We start from the raw sequence: 20,389 nt of genomic DNA on the forward strand, positions 1-20,389 counted from the left end.
AAATCATTTAAGGATAAATTAAGAGGAATGGGATGGGGCTAGTGTACCTAGGATTAGGACCAGGGGACTTTTTCATCTTCTGATTAATATAAGGTGTGGTGTAGTAGAAGGAACTTTAGCTCTGTCATAAACACAGGCTCCTGTTGCAGTCCCATCACTGACTTGCTGTGAGACCTCCAGCAAATAATTTGTTCTCTCAGGGCTGCCCTTCCCTAATTTGTCAGATGGGGATAATGATGCCTACTTTTAAGATACTTGTACTGATTAATAGAAGTAACATATATGCAGGGCTATGCATGCACAGTAGGAACTTAATAAATATTAGCCCTCCTCCCTTTATTCCATTCTTCCAGAGATCTTTTCTCTCAAAATAAAGATTATCCTAAAAAAAAAAATCTACCATTTTATGCTCTTTCTTGTGCTCAACAAGCAGTCTCTCTTTTTTAAAGGAAGAATTCAAATCACATTCCCACCCCTGTCTCTGTAACATACGGTTGAATGTAGCTTTCCTATTCACTGGGTCCCTTCCAGAAATCAACAAATAAATAATGTGATTCTTTGACCTTTCATTTGACCCTTTATCTGATATATAACAAGGTCATTGTGATTCTGGGGACTCTGAGGAAATAGGAAGTTCTCCTTTGTAGTCATACTTCCCACAAAACACACAGTTTTTGAAAAACTTTGGAAAAAAACAGTCACTCACCACCTAATCAGCAACAATCTTGAGATGGGACTAGGAACGATATGTCAAAACCCATGTAAAAGATGCACAATTTAAAGCAACAGGCTGAGAATGTTGATTTCCTTGGTGACAGAGCTAAAACCAGTGTCCTCAGCCTGATGAACCCAAGAACACAGGCTGCCTCAGCATTTGGCACCATTTTTTTACCTTCTTAATAAATTCCCTCATTGTTTTAGTGACTCTGTAGTTAATTTTTTTCTAATGAGACTAGGTTAACTAAAATCATCTGACATGGAAAAGGAGGCGGTAAGGTTAAAAAAGAACCTAATTAGCAAGTTAATTATAGCAGGCAAAAAAGTGCACGGGTTATATAAATAAGCTATTGTTATGCGCATGCAAGTTGGGCCTTGTCAAGGGACTTGTTAGAGTTTAGAGGTCAGAGGATCCGTGTAATTAGGTGTTTAGGAAAAAAAAATAATAAAAGCAAAACAGCTACCAGAATTAGGAATGGTTGATGAGCCACTAACAGAAATGCCTTATTAAATTGGGCTCTGCTGCTGGAGGGGTTGTTGGAGCTGCTTCAGGGATTCCAGGGAAGGGCAGCCCTCCCCCCACGCCCCCAAAAAAAGCTAGCTGGAACCAGAGCCAACAGAATTGCTGATGAGGAAAGTTTAAAGGCCTAGCCACAAGGGTCCCTGGACCGGAGAGGTGGCTGTAGGGCTGGTAATGTCACTATGCTGGGCAGCAAGAAGAAATACATTGTCAATGGCAACTCTGGGATTAAAGCCCAGGTGAGGCTAAGCTCTTATTTAACCAGGCTTGCTGCCGCGATAGCCATTATTGTAATAGGCCCGCTGCTTTTTTCCCTCCTTTGCTGCTTTCGTCCCTGCTTCTGGCATAAGGTGAGCTGCCCCTCTCCTAACAGTCTCTTTCCCTCCCTTGCCTGTTGGAATTGGGCAGTTCTCTCTGAAATGGTAAAGGAGGGTTACCTTAAAGGACTCTGATTTCATACAAGGTGGAAAAGATAGGGGTAGAATGTACCAGAGTACCCCACCTGGGGTGGGTAGATGACTGTATTACGGGGTGAAGAATGTAATGCATTTAAGGAGAATGGAGAATTGGGTATAGAGATGACCTACTTAAGCCATGTGTTCTGGTCAGTAAAAGATAAATATTTATTTCTTGGGAAAAGTATATGTAACTAATTCTATATAAATGGTTATTCTCTTTTTAATATTCGTCTTAAATTTGAGGTCAGTGTCTAATGAGTAAACAAGACTTAGAACCCTATGTTTCTGAGTGGAAAAAGCCAGCATAGCCTAGTCTTCTTTAGTGCCAAGACTTGGCGGGAGGAATTACTGTAAATGGAGAAAACTAGAGAAAAGAGAGCTCAGTTTAGGGAAACTGGGTTGAGAAGATGAGCAGCCAGATAGCTACATGGTTTAGTGTGATTGGGGTGAAGTGATGTGCACCCACCCACTCCTGATCCTACACATCTAGAGAAGCAGAGTGGCTGGCCCCCTCTAGTGGTGTGTGGGTGGGAGGGGGGTGCTACATATCTGAGGCAGGGTTTATCTATTACTTTTTTTCCAGAGGAGGCGCTGCTGAAGTTAGTGACTCATCCTGGTCTTTGGAAAGTCAGTTACTACTCCTTTTCCTAGATGGGCCTCTAGGGGAAAAAAAAATCATTGTCTTGAACAAGGGTGGTGAAATGAAAGCCAGAGTTTTCAGCTTGACTGCTATTCCCCTCCCCATCTTCTCACCCACCTTCCCCTGCTCAGCTTTTTTTGCCCTGAAAATTCTTTTAGCTTTAGATTTGGCTTATGCTGACCATATTTCCTTAATATTCAACCAAGTACAGACAGTGAAGCTAGAATAGGCTACTTCACATTCATTGTTTCAGCATGTCATTGCCTACGGCGTGTCAGGCATTTGTGCCTGCGGATATAAGGGTGAATAAGTTGCACAGGTCCTGCCTTTATGAAGGATACAGGTAGATACTTCTATTCAGTGTGATAAGTGCTGTGCTAGGAGAAGTACATGGAAGTTCATGTATATCCCATGGGAGTGCATAGAAAGAGCACTGGATCTTTTTGAAATAAATTGCTACTTTAGCAAAATAGTCAATTTTGCCAATTTTTCACTTTGCAAAGAGCTTCTGATCCAATGAATTTTCCTATTACTGAAAACAATTTGCAAACTCTAAGGTACTAACACAGGCTTCATTTGTTGTTATAGCTATGAAAATGCTATGAATTCCCCTAAAAGGCATGCTAAGCTAATGCAGTTTGGCATTAGTCTCCTCGTCTCAATATTCAAATGACTCAGTAGTTGCCTCTGACTGCTGTCAGTTGCTGCTTTCATTCTGGTAGGCTGTGTGTGTTCTGCCCACCAAGGAACCATCTTTTTATCAGGAAAGGTAGTTGTCAGATCTTTGATCTTTCTTGCCTCCATGCCACCTGGGATCCAGAATAATCGAAGCAATTATACAAACATTCAACTAGAGAGAAAGAAAAAAATGTCATTTGTTGAATAAATTATATGACCTTTGATTTGTAAAATGCTGGAACCTCCAACAGTAGGAGAAAGGGATAAAATTATAAGAAAATTGTCAGATATTGGTCCAAAATGCGACCTCCATAGTATTGCTGTTTATACATAGTCCAGTCCTCTATCTACTCCTTCTATATCTGTTATGTTATAGTTAACAGATGATCAGTCTTGTGATTTTTAGGTGTTTTATGATACCACACATTAAAAATAATAAGTTAATAGTTTACTATAAGAACAGTGAACTGTAGGAGTGGGAGTCGGGAGTGGATTTATTGAATCTACGCTATGTTTCACAGTTTACATGTATTGTTTCATTTAACCCTAAAACTTGTGAGGTAAATACTTTTGTCTTTGCTGTATTTATGAGAAAGTGAGGATCACAAAAGCAACGCAACCAATATCACATAGCTAATGAGTGGCATAGGATTTGAATGCAGTTTCAGAAAGTTCTGAGTGGAAAGCCTATTTTTTTTTTTCATTATAACTGTCCCATTTCCTGAGAATTTTAAAATCTGAAGACAAGTCACTTTACCTTTCTGTACTTTGCAGTTTTCTCATCGAGATATGTGAATATTAGAATAAATAGTTTCAAAGATTCTTTCCAGCTTTAATTTTCAGCAAAACCATAGAAAGGAATATGACTCAACTTTCTAAAAATTCATTTTTTTAAAAAAGATTTTATTTATTTATTTATTTATTTGAAAGAGAATGAGAGAGAGAGAGAGAGAGAGCACATGAGAGTGTGGAGGGTCAGAGGGAGAAGCAGACTCCCCGCTGAGCAGGGAGCCCAATGTGGGACTCGATCCCGGGACTCCAGGATCATGACCCGAGCTGAAGGCAGTCACTCAACCAACTGAGCCACCCAGGCGCCCTCTAAAAATTCATTTTAACCAGAACATCCCATTCTCCTTTTTTTGTCACAATTCTATTGTAAAAGTTATATAGCCATAGAGTTGATTAAAGATTTAAATTTTTTTTTTTTAAGATTTTATTTATTTATTTGAGAGAGAGAGCATAAGAGGGGTGAGGGTCAGAGAGAGAAGCAGACTCCCTGCTGAGCAGGGAGCCCGATGCGGGACTCGATCCAGGGACTCCAGGATCATGACCTGAGCTGAAGGCAGTCGCTTAACCAACTGAGCCACCCAGGCGCCCAAGATTTAAATTTGATAGAAATATAATGTGTAAAGAATGAAAAATCATTCTCTCCAAAAAGTCTTAACATTCCAAATATGGGTTGGTACAATTAGATCAACTGCAAAGGAAGGTTAAGATCCTATAATGCAAGCCTTCTGCTGCTGTCACAAAATGAAGGTTGTTTTCCTTTATATAACTAGAGTTCTTTTTCTTAGCAGATCCAATTTGCTGACCAGAAGCAAGAATTCAACAAACGTCCCACCAAAATTGGACGTCGCTCTCTGTCTCGTTCCATTTCTCAGTCATCTACTGACAGCTACAGCTCAGGTGAGTACTGAGCCGCTATGGACCCACCTGTGGATGCTAATTAAGTGTGTTCAGTGGACCCTCCTGTCTATTTAAGCACCATCAAACCTGTGCTTTGAAACAGACACTTTGATTCTCAGTCAAAATTTAGACCAAAATTCTAGATGGAATCTTTGGATTCCTTGAGGATTCGGAGTAGAGCCTAACAGAGATCTCTTCTTCCAATAAAGGCAGAAGAGGGTGATTAACAAACCTGATTTCTGATTTATTCAGAGGGTGGGCGTATGTAACTTATTGATGATGTTCATTGAACAGCGTGTATAAAGACTTACGTTGTTTGAAAATAAAAGAGGAGTTCCCCATTCCTCCATTCAGAACTTGCAGATTAATAGGGAAACCTTAATTGCATCAAGAAATAATGGAAACATTCAAGTGGGTCCTAGTTCCAGTCAGCCCTTTGCTTTCTCTTCTAAGCTGTGACATTGTATTTCTTGTCACTCCTTCCTTCCTTTGTAGTGTCATTAATTCAAATACATGGGCTCTGGAGCTATCATTTAATGCCAGATGAGCTATTACCACATAGGACCCCTTAAAGGCATTGGCCATTTGTGCAGCAATGCCTACTATGTATCTGATCTAATATGGAGCTATTTTATTTTGCCCTTATGTTGGAATATAATAGGAAGCTGAATGTTTGCCCTAGTTATCTCTTCACATTATAAATAGTAATATTCTTCAGAAATTTTTCATCGTGACCTGAAATTTTGTTTGTTCTTCACACAAATAGGAAAGTAGTATTTGTTATATAAAGCTGTAGAAAGCTTGTTTGGGAAGCTATAACTTTTAGGTTGGGTGGATTATTATTTACACTTGTTATATTTCTCTTTTTACTCTCCCTTACCCCCATAACAGAATGATGTAAATCCCTATGGATTTTGTGTAAAGATATGTGTAAAAATTGTGTACCTATCTTATTCTGCTGAAATAACCAGTGTTGAGAATTCATGAACCAATTAATATAACTCTGAAGCCATAATAATTGTGAAAATGTGAATTATAAAATGGTGTGTAACATTTTAGACTGTGAGTTTGTACATATTATTTAAAGATTGATACTAACCAGTAGCTATACTAAGTTTTAACGCCAGCTCAGTCTTCTCCCTTCACACTAGATCTACATTTCCAGTTGTGTCCCTGCAGAGAAAACCAATGCCTGCCTTCCTACTGAACCCTGATATTGTCAGGAGGGTACTTATAAAATATTTATTTACCTAGAAAGTGTGACTGATGCCCTTGTTTCTAAGTGAATACATATTTGCTTACTGTAGTTCATTGGTGAGTGATACCGACTGATGTCACCCTGGAAAACTTGGACCTTTTAGGTTGAGCTATCTGAAGTTGCCATTTTTATAATAAAAAGTTGTCAACCTTCTATATCCATTTAAGGATATATCATTCAAGAGCATGGAGTCAAACCATTCTGGAAATAGGAAATAACTTAAGATCAATTATTCGGCTTCCCACTGGATGCTAGAATTACCTTGCTGGCATCCCTGACAAATGGCCATCTGGTTTCTTTGGGAGCATTCTAGATGATAGGGTGATTCTTGCTTTATCTAATTATTTAGCTGTGATAAGCTCTCATATAATTCCTGGAATTTTTTTTTTTAAAGATTTTATTTATTTATTTGAGACAGAGAGAATGAGAGAGACAGAGAGCACATGAGAGGGGGGAGGGTCAGAGGGAGAAGCAGGCTCCCTGCCGAGCAGGGAGCCCGATGCGGGACTCGATCCAGGGACTCCAGGATCATGACCTGAGCCGAAGGCAGTCGCTTAACCAACTGAGCCACCCAGGCGCCCCATAATCCCTGGAATTTAATGATTTTACATAGAAATTAAAAAATCCCCATTTTCAGGGCATCCCACTGTCCTGGTTATCCTCATCTGGATAAATTCCAGATTAGGTGTCCTTTTAAAAATATGTCTATAGCTATAATATTCCATTTATGGTCTGAAATAATCTATAGGAAGTGGTTATTTCCATAAACTCAGTGCTTTTAAAATGAAACCTAAGATGATGTTTGCTTCTTTTTTTTTTTTCGATTTATTTATTTTAGAAAGAAAGTGGGGGGGAAGGGGGGGCAGAGGAAGAGGGAGAGAGAATCTCGAGCAGACTCCCCACTGAGCACAGAGCCCGCTCCCTGTGACCCCAAGATCATGACCTGAGCTGAAATCAAGAGCCGGACGCTTAACTGACTGAGCCACCCAGGCGCCCTGATGTTTGCTTCTTTTGAAGCTGTTTCATATACACCATTACCTCGTTTTGTTTTTGTTTTTGTTTTTTTCACATGAACAATGGGCAAGCCCTGGAGTGGGAGTTAGGAGAGACCTACTTTCTAGGCTTTGATCCATGTGTGATTTGTTTGTGTGATCTTGGAAAACTCTTGCAGCCTGTGATGTTCATAAGAGAGTTGCAATGAGAAGTTCACAATGTTCACAATGAGAAGTTAACATGAGGTGATACAGAAAATGCTCCATATCTATCAAATGAAAAGCCAGGAATATGGAATTGACTTACAGCTTTCTAAATACAGGAAGATATGCAGATGTGTGTCAATAAAAACTTGGAACCCATTTTCAGCATACATTATCATTTAAGTGACTACAGAAAGTAGCACTGGAGAGCCCCAAGACTGATCCTTGGTTCTCCTCTCTGTTTATACTCTCTGCACGTGAGTGCATGCAGCCTCATAGTTTTAAATACTATGTATTGACATTTGAGTCTCAGCTTTTATCTCCACCTCAAATCTCTCCCCTACACACTAGATCCATATATCCAACTGCCTGCTCAGTCCTTTCACTTGGATGTTTTATAGGCATCTCCCATGTCTTAAAAACTGAGCTCGTGAGTTCAAAGCTTGCCCCTCTTCAATTTATTCACAGCACTACAGCCAGATTCATTCTCTTGAAATAAGTCAGGTCATATCAGTTCTCCCCTTCAAACCCTCCAATGCTTCCCAATCTCACTTGGAGTAAAGGCTAAAGTTCTTTTTTTTTTTTAAAGATTTTATTTATTTATTTGATAGAGAGATAGCGAGAGAGGGAACACAAGCAAGGGGAGTGGGAGAGGGAGAAGCAGGCTTCCCGCGGAGCAGGGAGCCCAGTGCGGGGCTCGATCCCAGGACCCTGAGATCATGACCTGAGCTGAAGGCAGATGCTTAACGACTGAGCCACCTAGGCGCCCCAAAGGCTAAAGTTCTTACAATGGCCTACACAGCCCTATACTATCCCATTACATTTCTAATCACATTGCTACGTTTCCAAACTTTCCTCCTCTTCCAGCTAAACATTTCACTCCAGCCATACTAGGCTTCTTACTGCTGTTTTGTTATTTCAAAACATGCCAGGCACTCTCCTGCTTTAAGTTCTTTGCATTTGCTGTTTCCTTTGCCTGGAGTGCTCTGAGATACCCTAGCTGGGTATCCTACTCCTTCAGTTCTTAACTAAAGATTACATTCTCAATTGAGGCCTATCCTGGCTATTCTCAAAATTGTACGAATACCCTACCCAACATTCCCTATCAAAGTTTCCTCCTTTATTTTTCTCCATGGCACTTATCATCATACAACATACTATGTATTTTACTAATTTATTATTGTTTCTCCCCTTACTTGAATAAGAGATCCATGAGAACAGAGATTTGTTTGTTTTGTACTGTTATATTCCCAGCATTTAGAAATGCTTGACACATAAAAGGTGCTTGATAAATAAATATTGGTGAAAGGTGTCCAGAGCCCTATACTTTATATCTTGTTGAGGTCTCTGATATACTGTATGTGAACAGCTAGAAGAATGTTTATGACATTTCAAGAAAAGGTACCTCCCTATCCAGAGTGTTTGTTTTGCTGAAGTTACCTGGAGATTTGGGTAGTCTATGGCCTATTCTCCCTGCCTAAAGATACTAGTGCTAAGTTTTGCTCAGCACCTTTCATTTAGAAGCCTCTACCAACCTTTCTCAACCAGGGTTCCTCATCACAGAAAAGAATTGGAGATGCTGTTTTCTCAGTTCTCCGAAGGATGGTTCATAACTAGTACCCTTCCAGATGGATAGGAGAGAAGTTAATTGATATATTCTATGGATGCTTCAAGACATTAGGACTTTGCAATCCAGGTTGAAAAGGGCTACATTAATTCCTAAAATTCCTGCATTGTTCCTGAAATTGTTTATAAGAAACAAACTTATAAAAACTCTTTCCCTAAGCACAGAACCTCATAAAAACAAATGAAGAGACTTCTTCAAATTCAAATCATTCTCAGTGATATATTTCTGAAAAAGCTGTCTTTGCAGTGAGTTAATTGGTTAAAGATAAGAAAGGAAGGCTGAAGTCCCTTAGTTCATAATTGGTTCTTATAAAACTTATAAAGTATTTTCAGATTTTTCCAAATAACAAAGTTTTGTTTGTTTGTATTTTGATTGCTAACATAGCTTTTCACATATTTCTAGAGCATTATTCATCAATGAAATCTGCTGCACATTGACACACAGGTCCCTACTGTTATTTCCATTGCCAAATGAATAGATTGGGCCTAAGAGGAATTATCTGACTAAAATAGTCTAATAGGACTAATTCAACCGGGAGTCTGATTGCTTCTTCTCCTAGCAATAACCCACAATATCACAGCTGCTAGGAGGTAAGGCTTAATTAAGCTTGAGCCATAGAACATATGTATACATGTTCTATGGGATAGATTATGGATAAGTGATTCAAGAGTTATATTTTGATTCTGGGTTATCATGAAACAAGAGAACACCCCGTGGTAAAGTTATATTGTGCTTTATGTTACTTTTCTGACTGGAAATTGAACCTTTTTTGTACTCTCATTTATTCATGAGATTTTTCTGGTGGTAGTTAGGGGAAAGAGAGAGCGCATGGGAGAGAGAGGATCCGTTATACTCCCTATTTTACAGTTGGATAAATTGAAAATTGGTCACAACCAATTAGAGGTAAAGCTAGAGCTCAGGCTGTACTTCAGTTGGCTATTGCCTTGATTCATCAGTTCATTTTTAATTGAATTATAGCTCTGGGCTTCAGAGTGTGACAACTGTAAACATTTCAGAAACTGCAAGCATGTGTATACATATGTGTTGGGTTTCTCTAAATTTTCTTAGGAAAAAACCTTTGATGCTATCTCAAAATATTTTCATGAATGTGCTTTTTTTTTTTTTTTAAGATTTTATTTATTTGACAGAGAAAGACACAGCGAGAGCAGGAACACAAGCAGGGGGAGCGGGAGAGGGAGAAGCAGGCTTCCCGCCGAGCAGGGAGCCCGATGCGGGGCTCGATCCCAGGACCCTGGGATCATGACCTGAGCCGAAGGCAGACGCTTAACGACCGAGCCACCCAGGCGCCCCATGAATGTGCTACTTTAAATATAGTGACAGAAATAAGTGTGGATTCAAAAAACAAATGTCATGGGGCACCTGGGTGGCTCGGTCGTTAAGCGTCTGCCTTCGGCTCAGGTCATGATCCCAGGGTCCTGGGATCGAGCCCCGCATCGGGCTCCCTGCTCGGCGGGAAGCCTGCTTCTCCCTCTCCCGCTCCCCCTGCTTGTGTTCCTGCTCTCGCTATCTCTCTCTCTGTCAAATAAATAAATAAAATCTTAAAAAAAAAAACATGTCATGCTAGTTCAGGAATAATCTTTCCACTGTGTTTGCAGAAAAAGCACTCTATTGGTCTGGGTCTGTCAGCCACTTTGCATTCACATATTAGTACAATCTAGACAACTGATACTTTTGTTTCTCACCTGATTAACAGGTCTGCACAAAGGACTCTGAAAACAAATCCATTGTGGCTCAAATAAAAACATTGATTGAACGAACTATAACAAGTTGACTACTATGAAAAAAGTAAAATACTGTATTTGGGGAGTTTTTTTAGAGTAGGGAGGTGGTATAATAATTTCTTCTTGAGAGAGAAGAAAACAACTCAAGCCAAAAATTGGAGTGCTTCTCCTAAGAGGAAATTTTGGGGGTTATTTTTGTTGTTGTTGTTTGTTGTTTGTGTGTTTTTTTACCCTGACTCATCCTTAGAAGCTAGAGAGGCATAGGAGAGGAATGCTATTCTGGGTAGAGTTAGGACTCCAGTCTCAACCTTTTTCATCATTGCCAACCAGCCACCTGCTGCTTGGTTAGATTAGTAGATGACGGAGGTAGAAAAAAAAGGAACTGCTAAATAATATTGTATGCATGTCATTCCTTTCCCATTCAAAATCCTGACGCTGAGTAAGAACCTTTAAAAATGTTATATCTGCTATCGAATGAAAAATACTTGCAAAAGCCAACAGTAATATCAGGTGTCATTTATTGAGTGCTTAATTACTTTATACCCAGCATTGCACTAAGCACTATACTTACATTATCTTATTTAATCTTCTCAACAACTTGACTCTGAAAGTTATGTCTTCCTATTATACAGTCAACTTCATAGCACATATTACAACCATAGGAAAAGAAAAACTCCAATTAATTTTGTAACTAGTTATTTCCTGTCTGACTTACCTATTAGACTGAAAACTCCATGAAGATAAAGACAATCCATATTTGTTCTGTATACCCAGCACTTAACACTCTGCCTGGTATACAGTGGACACAAAATAAAAATTTATTGAATGAACAACTGAATGTCTGAATGACTGGATTCATGAACAAATTAATAATTCTATTAATCAGGTTCTGGACCACCTTTTATATACCCAGAAACAGAGACTGAGATTTCAAAGCCTGTCTGACTCCAGAACACATAACCACTCTATTTAAATGGCCATTGGAGAACATAGAAATCATCCTGCCTCTAAGAAAAGATTTGAAATTTTGGGGTATTCTGTATGTAAACACTTTCTTCAAAAGTAATTATGCTATAAATTATGATCAAGATTAGGGATGGCCATTATCTTTCTTCCCTCAGGTGGTAGAAGCATGGTTCCCCTAAGCCTCCAAAACATAAGCTATTTCTGAGTATTGATTAGTGAAATAGATGACTGCCTGGGAAGCAGTTTCTGGGCTCTGTTGCCAAGGGTACTTTGAACTCTCGCTCACCCTAGGAGGGAGAACCACAGACTTTTTATACAGATTAGTTCCTTTCAAGAACAAAAGTCCTTTTGGGGATTTAGTAATTCCCTCACCTCCCTTGGTGCCTGTGTTCATTCTTGTTGCCTCGTGTTAGGACTTTGCTCTAGGGCAGTTTTCCAGCTCCAAGAGAGACACTCGGGCCCCTGCTGCCCAAACATTTTGTAGTGCCATGCCCGATTAACTGGGCAAGGTCAGACTTGCCTTTTACAGCCCTCCCAGATATAGATCCTTTGCTAAGAAATCCCAGAAATGCCTTAATTCTCTGGGTGTAAGTAGATCAGAGCACCATAGACCTTAGGAGCTCTGAATGTTTGCAGCTTTTCCCCTTGAAAGTGATGGAAGTACTTCTTATCCCATTGAGAGATATGTAATGCCTTATAGACAGAGCTTTATATCCCCCAACTTCTCCTCCCCCTCAAAAATACAAAAACAAACAAACAAGAAACAAAACAAAAAAACCCACAACAAACCTTGAGGACTACTTAGGAAGAAACTATCCTCCGAAACTTAAACATAAATCATGGAAGGAAATTAAATCATCCAGCAAATGATTAGCAACTACAGAATTGTATGAAGACTGAAAAGACCTCAGCTAAACATGTGAGTAGAAGTTGCCTGTTACCCACAATCAAAATCTGAGACCCTCCACCTTCTAGCATATATTGCTAAATGGATTAATCATCAGAACATTTTAGTATACCAAAGAAGGATTTATCCACTTCTTTGGGAACCTAAAATGCCTATTGCCAGACCCACTGAGGCCAGCAAGAAGGGAGAGCACACTGAATACTTCATTGTCAATATCTAATTGGGTCTGCAGGCATAGTTCAGCCTCATCAGAGCCAGTCTTAAAAAGAAAGCTCTGTTATGTCAGACAAACACTTTTTGTGTGGTTCTTAATTACTTTCCCATGGGCTTCTTGTTCACTAGGTCTTATCTGCTCAGTGATTGTACTAAAACACAAATTACAACAGGCATCTAAGCAGCAGACAAAGAAGGGTAGCTTGGATCCGAGAAACCCATAGGTTAATGACCATGATCTCGCATGAAGAACTTTAACCTATTGCTACCATGGTGTAACCTCTCTCTTTTTGCATATTCCAGGAGCTCTCATGTTCTGAAGATCGTTAGCCCTAGATTCCAAGTTAATGCTATCCAGGGGTATTATCTTTGGCAACCTTTCTCCACTTCCTCTTTCTGACTTATGGCTAGCACTTTCCACAGGAGCTGATTGAGCCAGCTCCCCGGTGCCATTTTAGGTGCCTACCATTTAGGTGTACGTCTGTGTGGTGGTGGATGACTAGAGAAGCCTCAGTTCACTCCATGGTTTGGTATTTTAGAGGAAACCATTTTTTTCCCTGAGGGTTTTTTATTCTGTCATTTCAGCGGCTTCCTATACAGATAGCTCTGATGATGAGACCTCTCCCAGGGATAAGCAGCAAAAGAACTCTAAGGGGAGCAGTGACTTCTGTGTCAAGAACATCAAACAGGCAGAGTTTGGACGAAGAGAAATTGAAATTGCTGAACAAGGTAAAGAAAGCCAGCACTTTTTCCTTCTCAAATTGCCTCTGTCTTTTTGTCCATGTTAATCCCTTTTTATGTCCTGGGGTCTAGTAGCTGGTGAAATTTAAGTGTGGTTTTACAGAATACTTATTACAAAAGAAATCTGAACTTAGGACACACTGTAGGGAGGGAGTGAACTCTGGTGGATCTAGAAGGAACTCCTATACCAGGAAAAGGGAAAGAGAGTGGATAAGGAGGACTGGGATACAGGGCATCCGAACTCTGGAACATTTGCCTCTGAAAGTCTCTTAAATGAAAAATCAGGTTCAATGTCTTGATCCCTTGAGAAGCCCAATCTAACAGAACCTGATCAGGGGAAGAGTCTTCTCTCAAGAGAATGAGTTCTTCTGTTTATTCTTTCTCTCTCATTCCCTCCTCTCTAATAGTGCTGTGTATGTATTGTGCCATTTCAGAAATGCCTGCACTGATGGCTTTGAGGAAGAGAGCTCAAGGAGAAAAACCTTTGGCTGGAGCCAAAATTGTGGGTTGCACACACATCACTGCTCAGACTGCTGTGAGTCCTTTTTCCTTCTCCACATAATAATAGTCGATAATAGCCACCAGCTATTGAGTGCTTGCTACCTGCTAAGCAGCAGGTTAAGAGCAAGTGTTAGTTCATTAATCCTCCTAATGGCCAGGTAAAGCAGGTATTCCTGTTTCTATTTTACAGATGAGGAAGCTGAGGCTCCGAGTGTTTAAGTAGTTTGTCCAAGGTTATATAGCTAGTAAAATCATAGAATCCAGATTTGAACTTCAATATATCTGAGTCCCAAGTTTATGCTTTCTCTGTGCTGCGCTGCTTTCCCCTTATCTTCCCTTCCAGTGTCATTTCTATAAGGCAGCTCTCTTCGGCTGCTTTCAGCTGCAAGTGAGAGAAAACCTGATCCAACCTGGCTCATACATAAAGGAATTTATTATATTGCATAGCTAGGAGTCCAGAGGTAAGGTGGACTTGCGGGATCTCAGGGCTCTAATCTCATCTGTCTGTGATTTTTCTTGGAGCTGCCTTGTCACTTGCTTACTTCATCCTCAGGTTCATAGCAAGATGATTACAGCTCTTTGAGCCATCACAAATTGATGTGGAAAGTAAGGATCATTTCTTCTTCTCCCCCAAGAGCAAGAAAACCTTTCCCAGAAGTCCTCCAGGATATTCCATCATGTGTTGTTGAACTGGGTCACATGCCCATGGCCCACCAGTCCTGCTGAGAGGACTGGTGTTACCATGATTGATTTAGAATGGCGATTCTCACCCCTATCAGATTCAGTGTCTCCTTTTCATAAAAAATACTTTTTCAACGCCCCATATTATCTTAGAATGAAATTCAAATATAACATACCTCGGTACATATTTTTTTTAATTAATATAAAATCTTAACTGAAATATGAAGGAAGAATAAAAGAAATTTATAATGAAATAATGTGTGTTTCAATATGTAAATGCTTGGGCACAAGCATAGTGAAATACTCAAGTATTTGTACTTCCTCATAACATTAGTTGAATGAGAATGCCACAAATGTAGATAGAAATGTGTTACTGGTTCTAGAGCATCAGAGTGCATTGCCAAATTATATGATTTTCTGAATCATATTACAATAAACTATAAACAACTTTTTAAATTTCTAAACAACAAAGAGTATGTGTTTTCTATTAATTTACACACATTGCATTCCTGGAAAAGTTATTATTATTTTGTATTAAAACTACAAAAATATTTTTTGTTAACGTGTAAAGTAGAATAAGATTCTAAACTTAGATCATTATAAATCGGTTTCTCACACATGTGAACTTTCATTGGAACATTTGAAAACTGTACTAAATGTGGCGTGGCTTTTGTTGTAAGAGACTCTCCTGTACTTTCAAAATGTCAAAACCTTTGGTCCTGATCACTAAATGCCAAGAGCATTCCCCTCCCAATTACTGTGACAACCAAAAATGCCCCTGCAGTTTTCCAGAGCTCCTCTGTTGAGAACCACTGACTCAGAGCCATCATCAAAGATGTAAGAGATATTGAATTGACAACCATTATGACACCACTACAGGAAATTGATGTATTGAGAATTGGTCTGAAATCTTTTGTGTGATTTTTAAGACTCAGGTCATCTGTATGGTTAGATCAACTTTCAGAAGATTATCTCCTGAAGCATAACACTTATTTATATGGCCACATTCCTGATTAAGTACAGCAGAGAGTCCTTAAGACCCAGACAGCTACTGTTAACATCTTTACCATGAGACTTCCGGATTACGTGTTCTCTAAGGGAAAAAAATACCTCGACTGCCCAAAATTAATATAATAAATTGAAAAGCTGTCTCTTTTTGGAGCTACAGACTAATGAATCGAGGCAGAAACTCTCTTGGAATCTTTTTTGGGCTTCCCCAGTCAGGGACATGAGACTTAAGTGTGGTGGCTTAAAATAGTAAGTGCTTCTGTACTGTCTCATGTTGCTAAATTATATCTAGTTTCTTTTTTACCCCCTGGCTCACCAAACATTACCACCTTTCAAGTTCCCTTTTATTTTCTCTTGAATGGAGTAATCAAAATTAGTTTACCAATTTTAATATTATTTCGTTGTTTCCTCCCCCATGTTTTTTCTTTTTCCTTTAAAAAAATAATTACAAAGGAATTTTGCTTTGTTTTTAATCTCGATTTTCTTTTTCTGATTACAAAAGTGGTTCATATTCATTTTATAATACTCAATCATTACCACAATCATTAGCATAAAAGGCAGTCTCCTATAATCCCATGTTCCAGAACTAGCTATCATAGTTAATGGTTTCCCATCCATGTTTCTAATTGACTTGGATCTATTTATATTTTTTAGGTGTGTTTCCATAATTCCTTCTAATAACCAGATTCCTTTGTTACTCTCTCTAAACAGTGATGATTGAAAGTCAGGTTAAACTAGCTTCTAAACTCTGTCCTCCTTCCACTCTTACCTGCCTGCCTTCACTCCTGCTTGAGCCCAACAGCCAGCAGTCTTGACTTAGAAATCTTTGAACAGTTGTTACAGTCTTGGCCCCAATCACTTTTCTCTTCTAGTTAATTTATATTGCTCTGTAGGTAAGTCTCAGTATCCCTCTTTTGTTTGACAAATTCAAGAATCCTAGCTATAGGAATTCAGAATTTCTTTAAGGTGAAAAATAAAATGAGAGGGGAAAAAAATGGGATCAAGTATTGAAAGGTAGTATAGACTGGAAATTAAGACATATGAGTAGTTCCGCTATTAACTTACTACGTGGCCTTGGACAAATTACTTTAGGGGGTTAGCCTAAATTAGTGGAGTTGTTTGCAAGTTTTTTTTTTTTTAATTAGAACATAATTAGAATTTTTATTTAGCATAGAAATATTAGAAAATAGAAGTTTTACAACATGAAAAGTACCAGTACTCAGAGTTAACTACTGGGCGCCTGGGTGGCTCAGTCATTAAGCATCTGCCTTCAGCTCAGGTCATGATCCCAGGGTCCTGGGATCGAGCCCCACATCGGGCTCCCTGCTCCGCGGGAAGTCTGCTTCTCCCTCTCCCACTCCCCCTGCTTGTGTTCCCTCTCTCACTGTGTCTCTGTCAAATAAATAAATAAAATCTTTAAAAAAAAAAAAAAAGTAAGTCAGGTTCTGGGGGCACCTGGGTGGCTCAGTCGGTTAAGCGTCTGCCTTTGGCTCAAGTCATGATCCCCAGGGTTCTGGAATCGAGCCCCATGATGGGCTCCCTGCTCAGCAGGGAGTCTCCTTCTCTCTCTTCCTCTGCTGCTCCCCCTGCTTGTGCTTTTTCTCACTCTCTCTCCTGCTCTCTGCCAAATAAATAAAACTCTTAAAAAAAAAAAAAGTAAGGATCAAATCGGTGGAATAAATTTTTTTAAATAATTTTTAGGGGCACCTGGGTGGCTCAGTTGTTAAGTGTCTGCCTTCGGCTTAGGTCATGATCCCAGGGTCCTGGGATTGAGCCCCAGTTGGGCTCCCTGCTCAGCGGGGAGCCTCCTTCTCTCTTCCCCTTTCCCCCATACTCTCTCTCTCTCTCAAGTAAATAAGATCTTTTAAAAAAAATTAAAATTAAAAAAATAATATTTTTAAAATTTGAAATAAACACAGATTTATAGATAAGTTGCAAGTATTGTACCGATCACTTTTTTCTTAGCCATTTGAGAGTAAGTTGCCAACTTGATGCTCCTTCACCCACAAATACTTCAGTGCATATTTTCTTTTTTTTTAAGATTTTATTTATTTATTTGACAGAGAGAGAGACAGTGAGAGAGGGAACACAAGCAGGGGAAGTGGGAGAGGGAGAAGCAGGCTTCCCGCTGAGCGGGGACCCTGATGCGGGCTCGATCCCAGGACCCTGGGATCATGACCTGAGCTGAAGGCAGACGCTTAACGACTGAGCCACCCAGGTGCCCCAGTGCATATTTTCTACAAAAAAGAAGATTCACTCATTCAGCCAGTACAGCTGTTCAAAATCAGGAAATTAACATTGACTTATATTACCATCTAATCCTCAGACTTCATGTATCTCATTAATTGTCATCCCCTTTTAGTCTCCTTTAGTCTGGAACAGTTCATCAGTCTTTCTTTGACTTTCATGACCTTGACACTTTTGAAAATTATAAATGAATTATTCTGTAGAATGTGCTCAATTCCACTTTTCCTAATGCTTTCTCATTATTAAATTCGGGCCATGTGTTTTTAGTAAGAAATGATGCTGCATTTTTTTCATTGAATCTTATCAGGTGGCATGTTGATTTAGATTTGATTTATCATTTGTCAAAATGATGTTCATTTTGATCCTTTGCTTGAGGTAGTGTCTGCTAGACTTTTTCACTGTAGAAGTTATTTTCCCGCTTTGTAATTAAAAAGTATTTCGTGAGGTAGTAATATGAAGCTATGTAAATATCCTATTCTTCATCAAGCTTTCAAATTTATTCATTTATTTACTTACTTTTATTTGTATGAATCATTGTTTCCTATTTTATTTAATGGATTATAATCCATTACTATCACTATTTATCATGATGCTCAAATTATTCCAAACTTGTCCTGAGGGACCCCGTTCCATCTTGCTTTTGACATATCCTTTTCATTCTTTGAGCACTTCCTTGCTTCTGGTATATGATTATCTAAGCTTATCTTGTACATTCTCTGCTCTAACCTGGAATCAGCCATTTCTCCAAGGAGCCTGGTTCCTTTTAATGGATCTGGACACTGCTGTGTTCTTTGCTATTGGACTATCATTGTTCCTGGGTCCTCTTTAATTTCTTATTTTGGAAAATAATTGCCTGCTAACTCTTCATATATTTCTTATGCCTTCTTCTCTCCTCATCCTTCAAGGACTCCAATTACATGTATGTTAGATTTGATAATGTCCCATAGATCTTGGATGCTCTGTTCTGATTTTGATTCTCACTCTTTTTTCTTTCTGTATTTCAATTTGGTAATTTTTATTGATCTATCTTCAAGTTCACTGATTCTATCCTCAGATATGCCCGGTCTGGTGATGAATCTGATGAAAGAATTCATAATCTCTAATACTTTTGAAAAATTTTTCTGACATTTCTATTTGACTTATTTTTATTGTTTCCATCTTTCTGCTGAAATTATCTATTTGTTCATGGATGTTGTCCATCTTTTCACTAGACCCCTAATGTAAACCTATTAATTGTAACTAATTTAAAGTTCCTGTCTAATCAAGCATCTAGTTTGACTTACAGTCTTGTTCTCTTGAATACTTTATTTCTTGACAACGGTGTGGGGAGGGGTGGTTTATTCCACTTTTTTGTGTGTCTTGAAATTTTATTATGAATGGTAATTTGTTAGTTTCCATTATTGTCATAAATTGGGCTGGATTTCAATTCTGTTGTCCTGCACCATAGGCTTCAAATCCCTCCAGTTGCGGGCAGCTGTTACATTGCGATTTGAGGTTACCAGAAGGCTCTCCTCAGTGTTCTGGCTTCACTCTCAGCTTTCAGTTGCTTCTACACATGCTTGCCACGGGGGTGGGGGGAAGAGAGTGTCATCTCGCTCTTCAAATGCATGCTCCACCTGCTGCACTAGGCTGCTGCTCTTTGTTTCCTAGAGCTAGGCTCATGGTGAGGGCAAGTGGGGTTCTTGGCCCTCCTGGTCCAGCCTCAGTCTTAGGTAGGTCTCTCTGAGGATAGGGCTTCTTCATTGTTCTTGCTTCTTCTTGCTGTACCAGCCAAATTTGCCTTGTGTCTGTGATAGGTCTTGTGCAGGAGATATTTTCCTGCCTCTCCTGGAGAGGTAACAGATCTTTATCAGTCATACCTTGTTTTATTGAACTTCACAGATAATTGCATTTTTTTTTTTTTTAACAAAAGGAAGGTTTGTGGTAACCAAGCATCAAGCAAGGCAATCAGTACCATTTTTCTAACAGCATTTGCTCGCTTCATGTCTCTGTCACATTTTGGTAATTCTCACAAATATTTCAGACTTTTTCATTATTATTTGTTATGGTGATCTGTAGATCAGTGATTATGACCTGCTGAAAGCTCAGGTGACAGCATTTTGTAGCAACAAAGTATTTTTTAAATTAAAGCATATACATTGTTTTTTTAGACATTGTGCTATGGCATACTTAATAGACTACAGTATAGTGGAAACATAACTTTTATATGTACTAGGAAACCAAAACATTCATTTGACTTGCTTTATTGTGATATTCACTTTATTGTCGTGGTCTGGAACCGAACCTGCAGTATCTCTGATGTGTGCCTATACTTTCTATCAGTGCAGGGTCCTGGGCCCAGGGGGGTTTCCTGCTTCTCTCCAAGGAGCAGGGAGTTTTTGCTTCCACTCTTCCCCAGAAGCAGTGGATCTTTGCTTGGTCCCTGGTGGCAGGCATAACTTCTGCTCCTCTTCCTACAGCTTAAGGCTTTTGCTTCCTATGAGAGAAGAGTGTGGCAAAGTACCCAGGTTTCATGCCTGTCTTGGAGCACAGCTGATCAGGTCCTTGCCCCCAGTCTTTTTGTGAGCACTGGGTAGAAGCCCCTGGAAAAGAGCTTGCATGTG

At 39.3% G+C, this 20,389-nt stretch overlaps 1 protein-coding gene across 3 annotated transcripts in view; it reads left to right on the plus strand.

The window, feature by feature from the left end:
• Nucleotides 1–20,389, plus strand: part of AHCYL2 (adenosylhomocysteinase like 2) — a 164,669-nt gene that overhangs the window by 115,681 nt on the left and 28,599 nt on the right. For 2 of the 3 annotated variants that reach the window (XM_044920293.1, XM_021699280.1), the window contains exons 2-4: nucleotides 4,591–4,699; nucleotides 13,194–13,337; nucleotides 13,784–13,884. In XM_044920293.1, the coding sequence (XP_044776228.1) occupies nucleotides 4,591–4,699; nucleotides 13,194–13,337; nucleotides 13,784–13,884 (354 nt within the window). Of the gene's footprint in view, nucleotides 1–4,587; nucleotides 4,700–13,193; nucleotides 13,338–13,783; nucleotides 13,885–20,389 lie in introns of all 3 variants that reach the window. The other variant, XM_021699279.1, reaches the window with a different exon arrangement.

The sequence above is a fragment of the Neomonachus schauinslandi genome, chromosome 12 (assembly GCF_002201575.2).
Source record: "Neomonachus schauinslandi chromosome 12, ASM220157v2, whole genome shotgun sequence".
Lineage (NCBI taxonomy): Eukaryota > Metazoa > Chordata > Mammalia > Carnivora > Phocidae > Neomonachus > Neomonachus schauinslandi.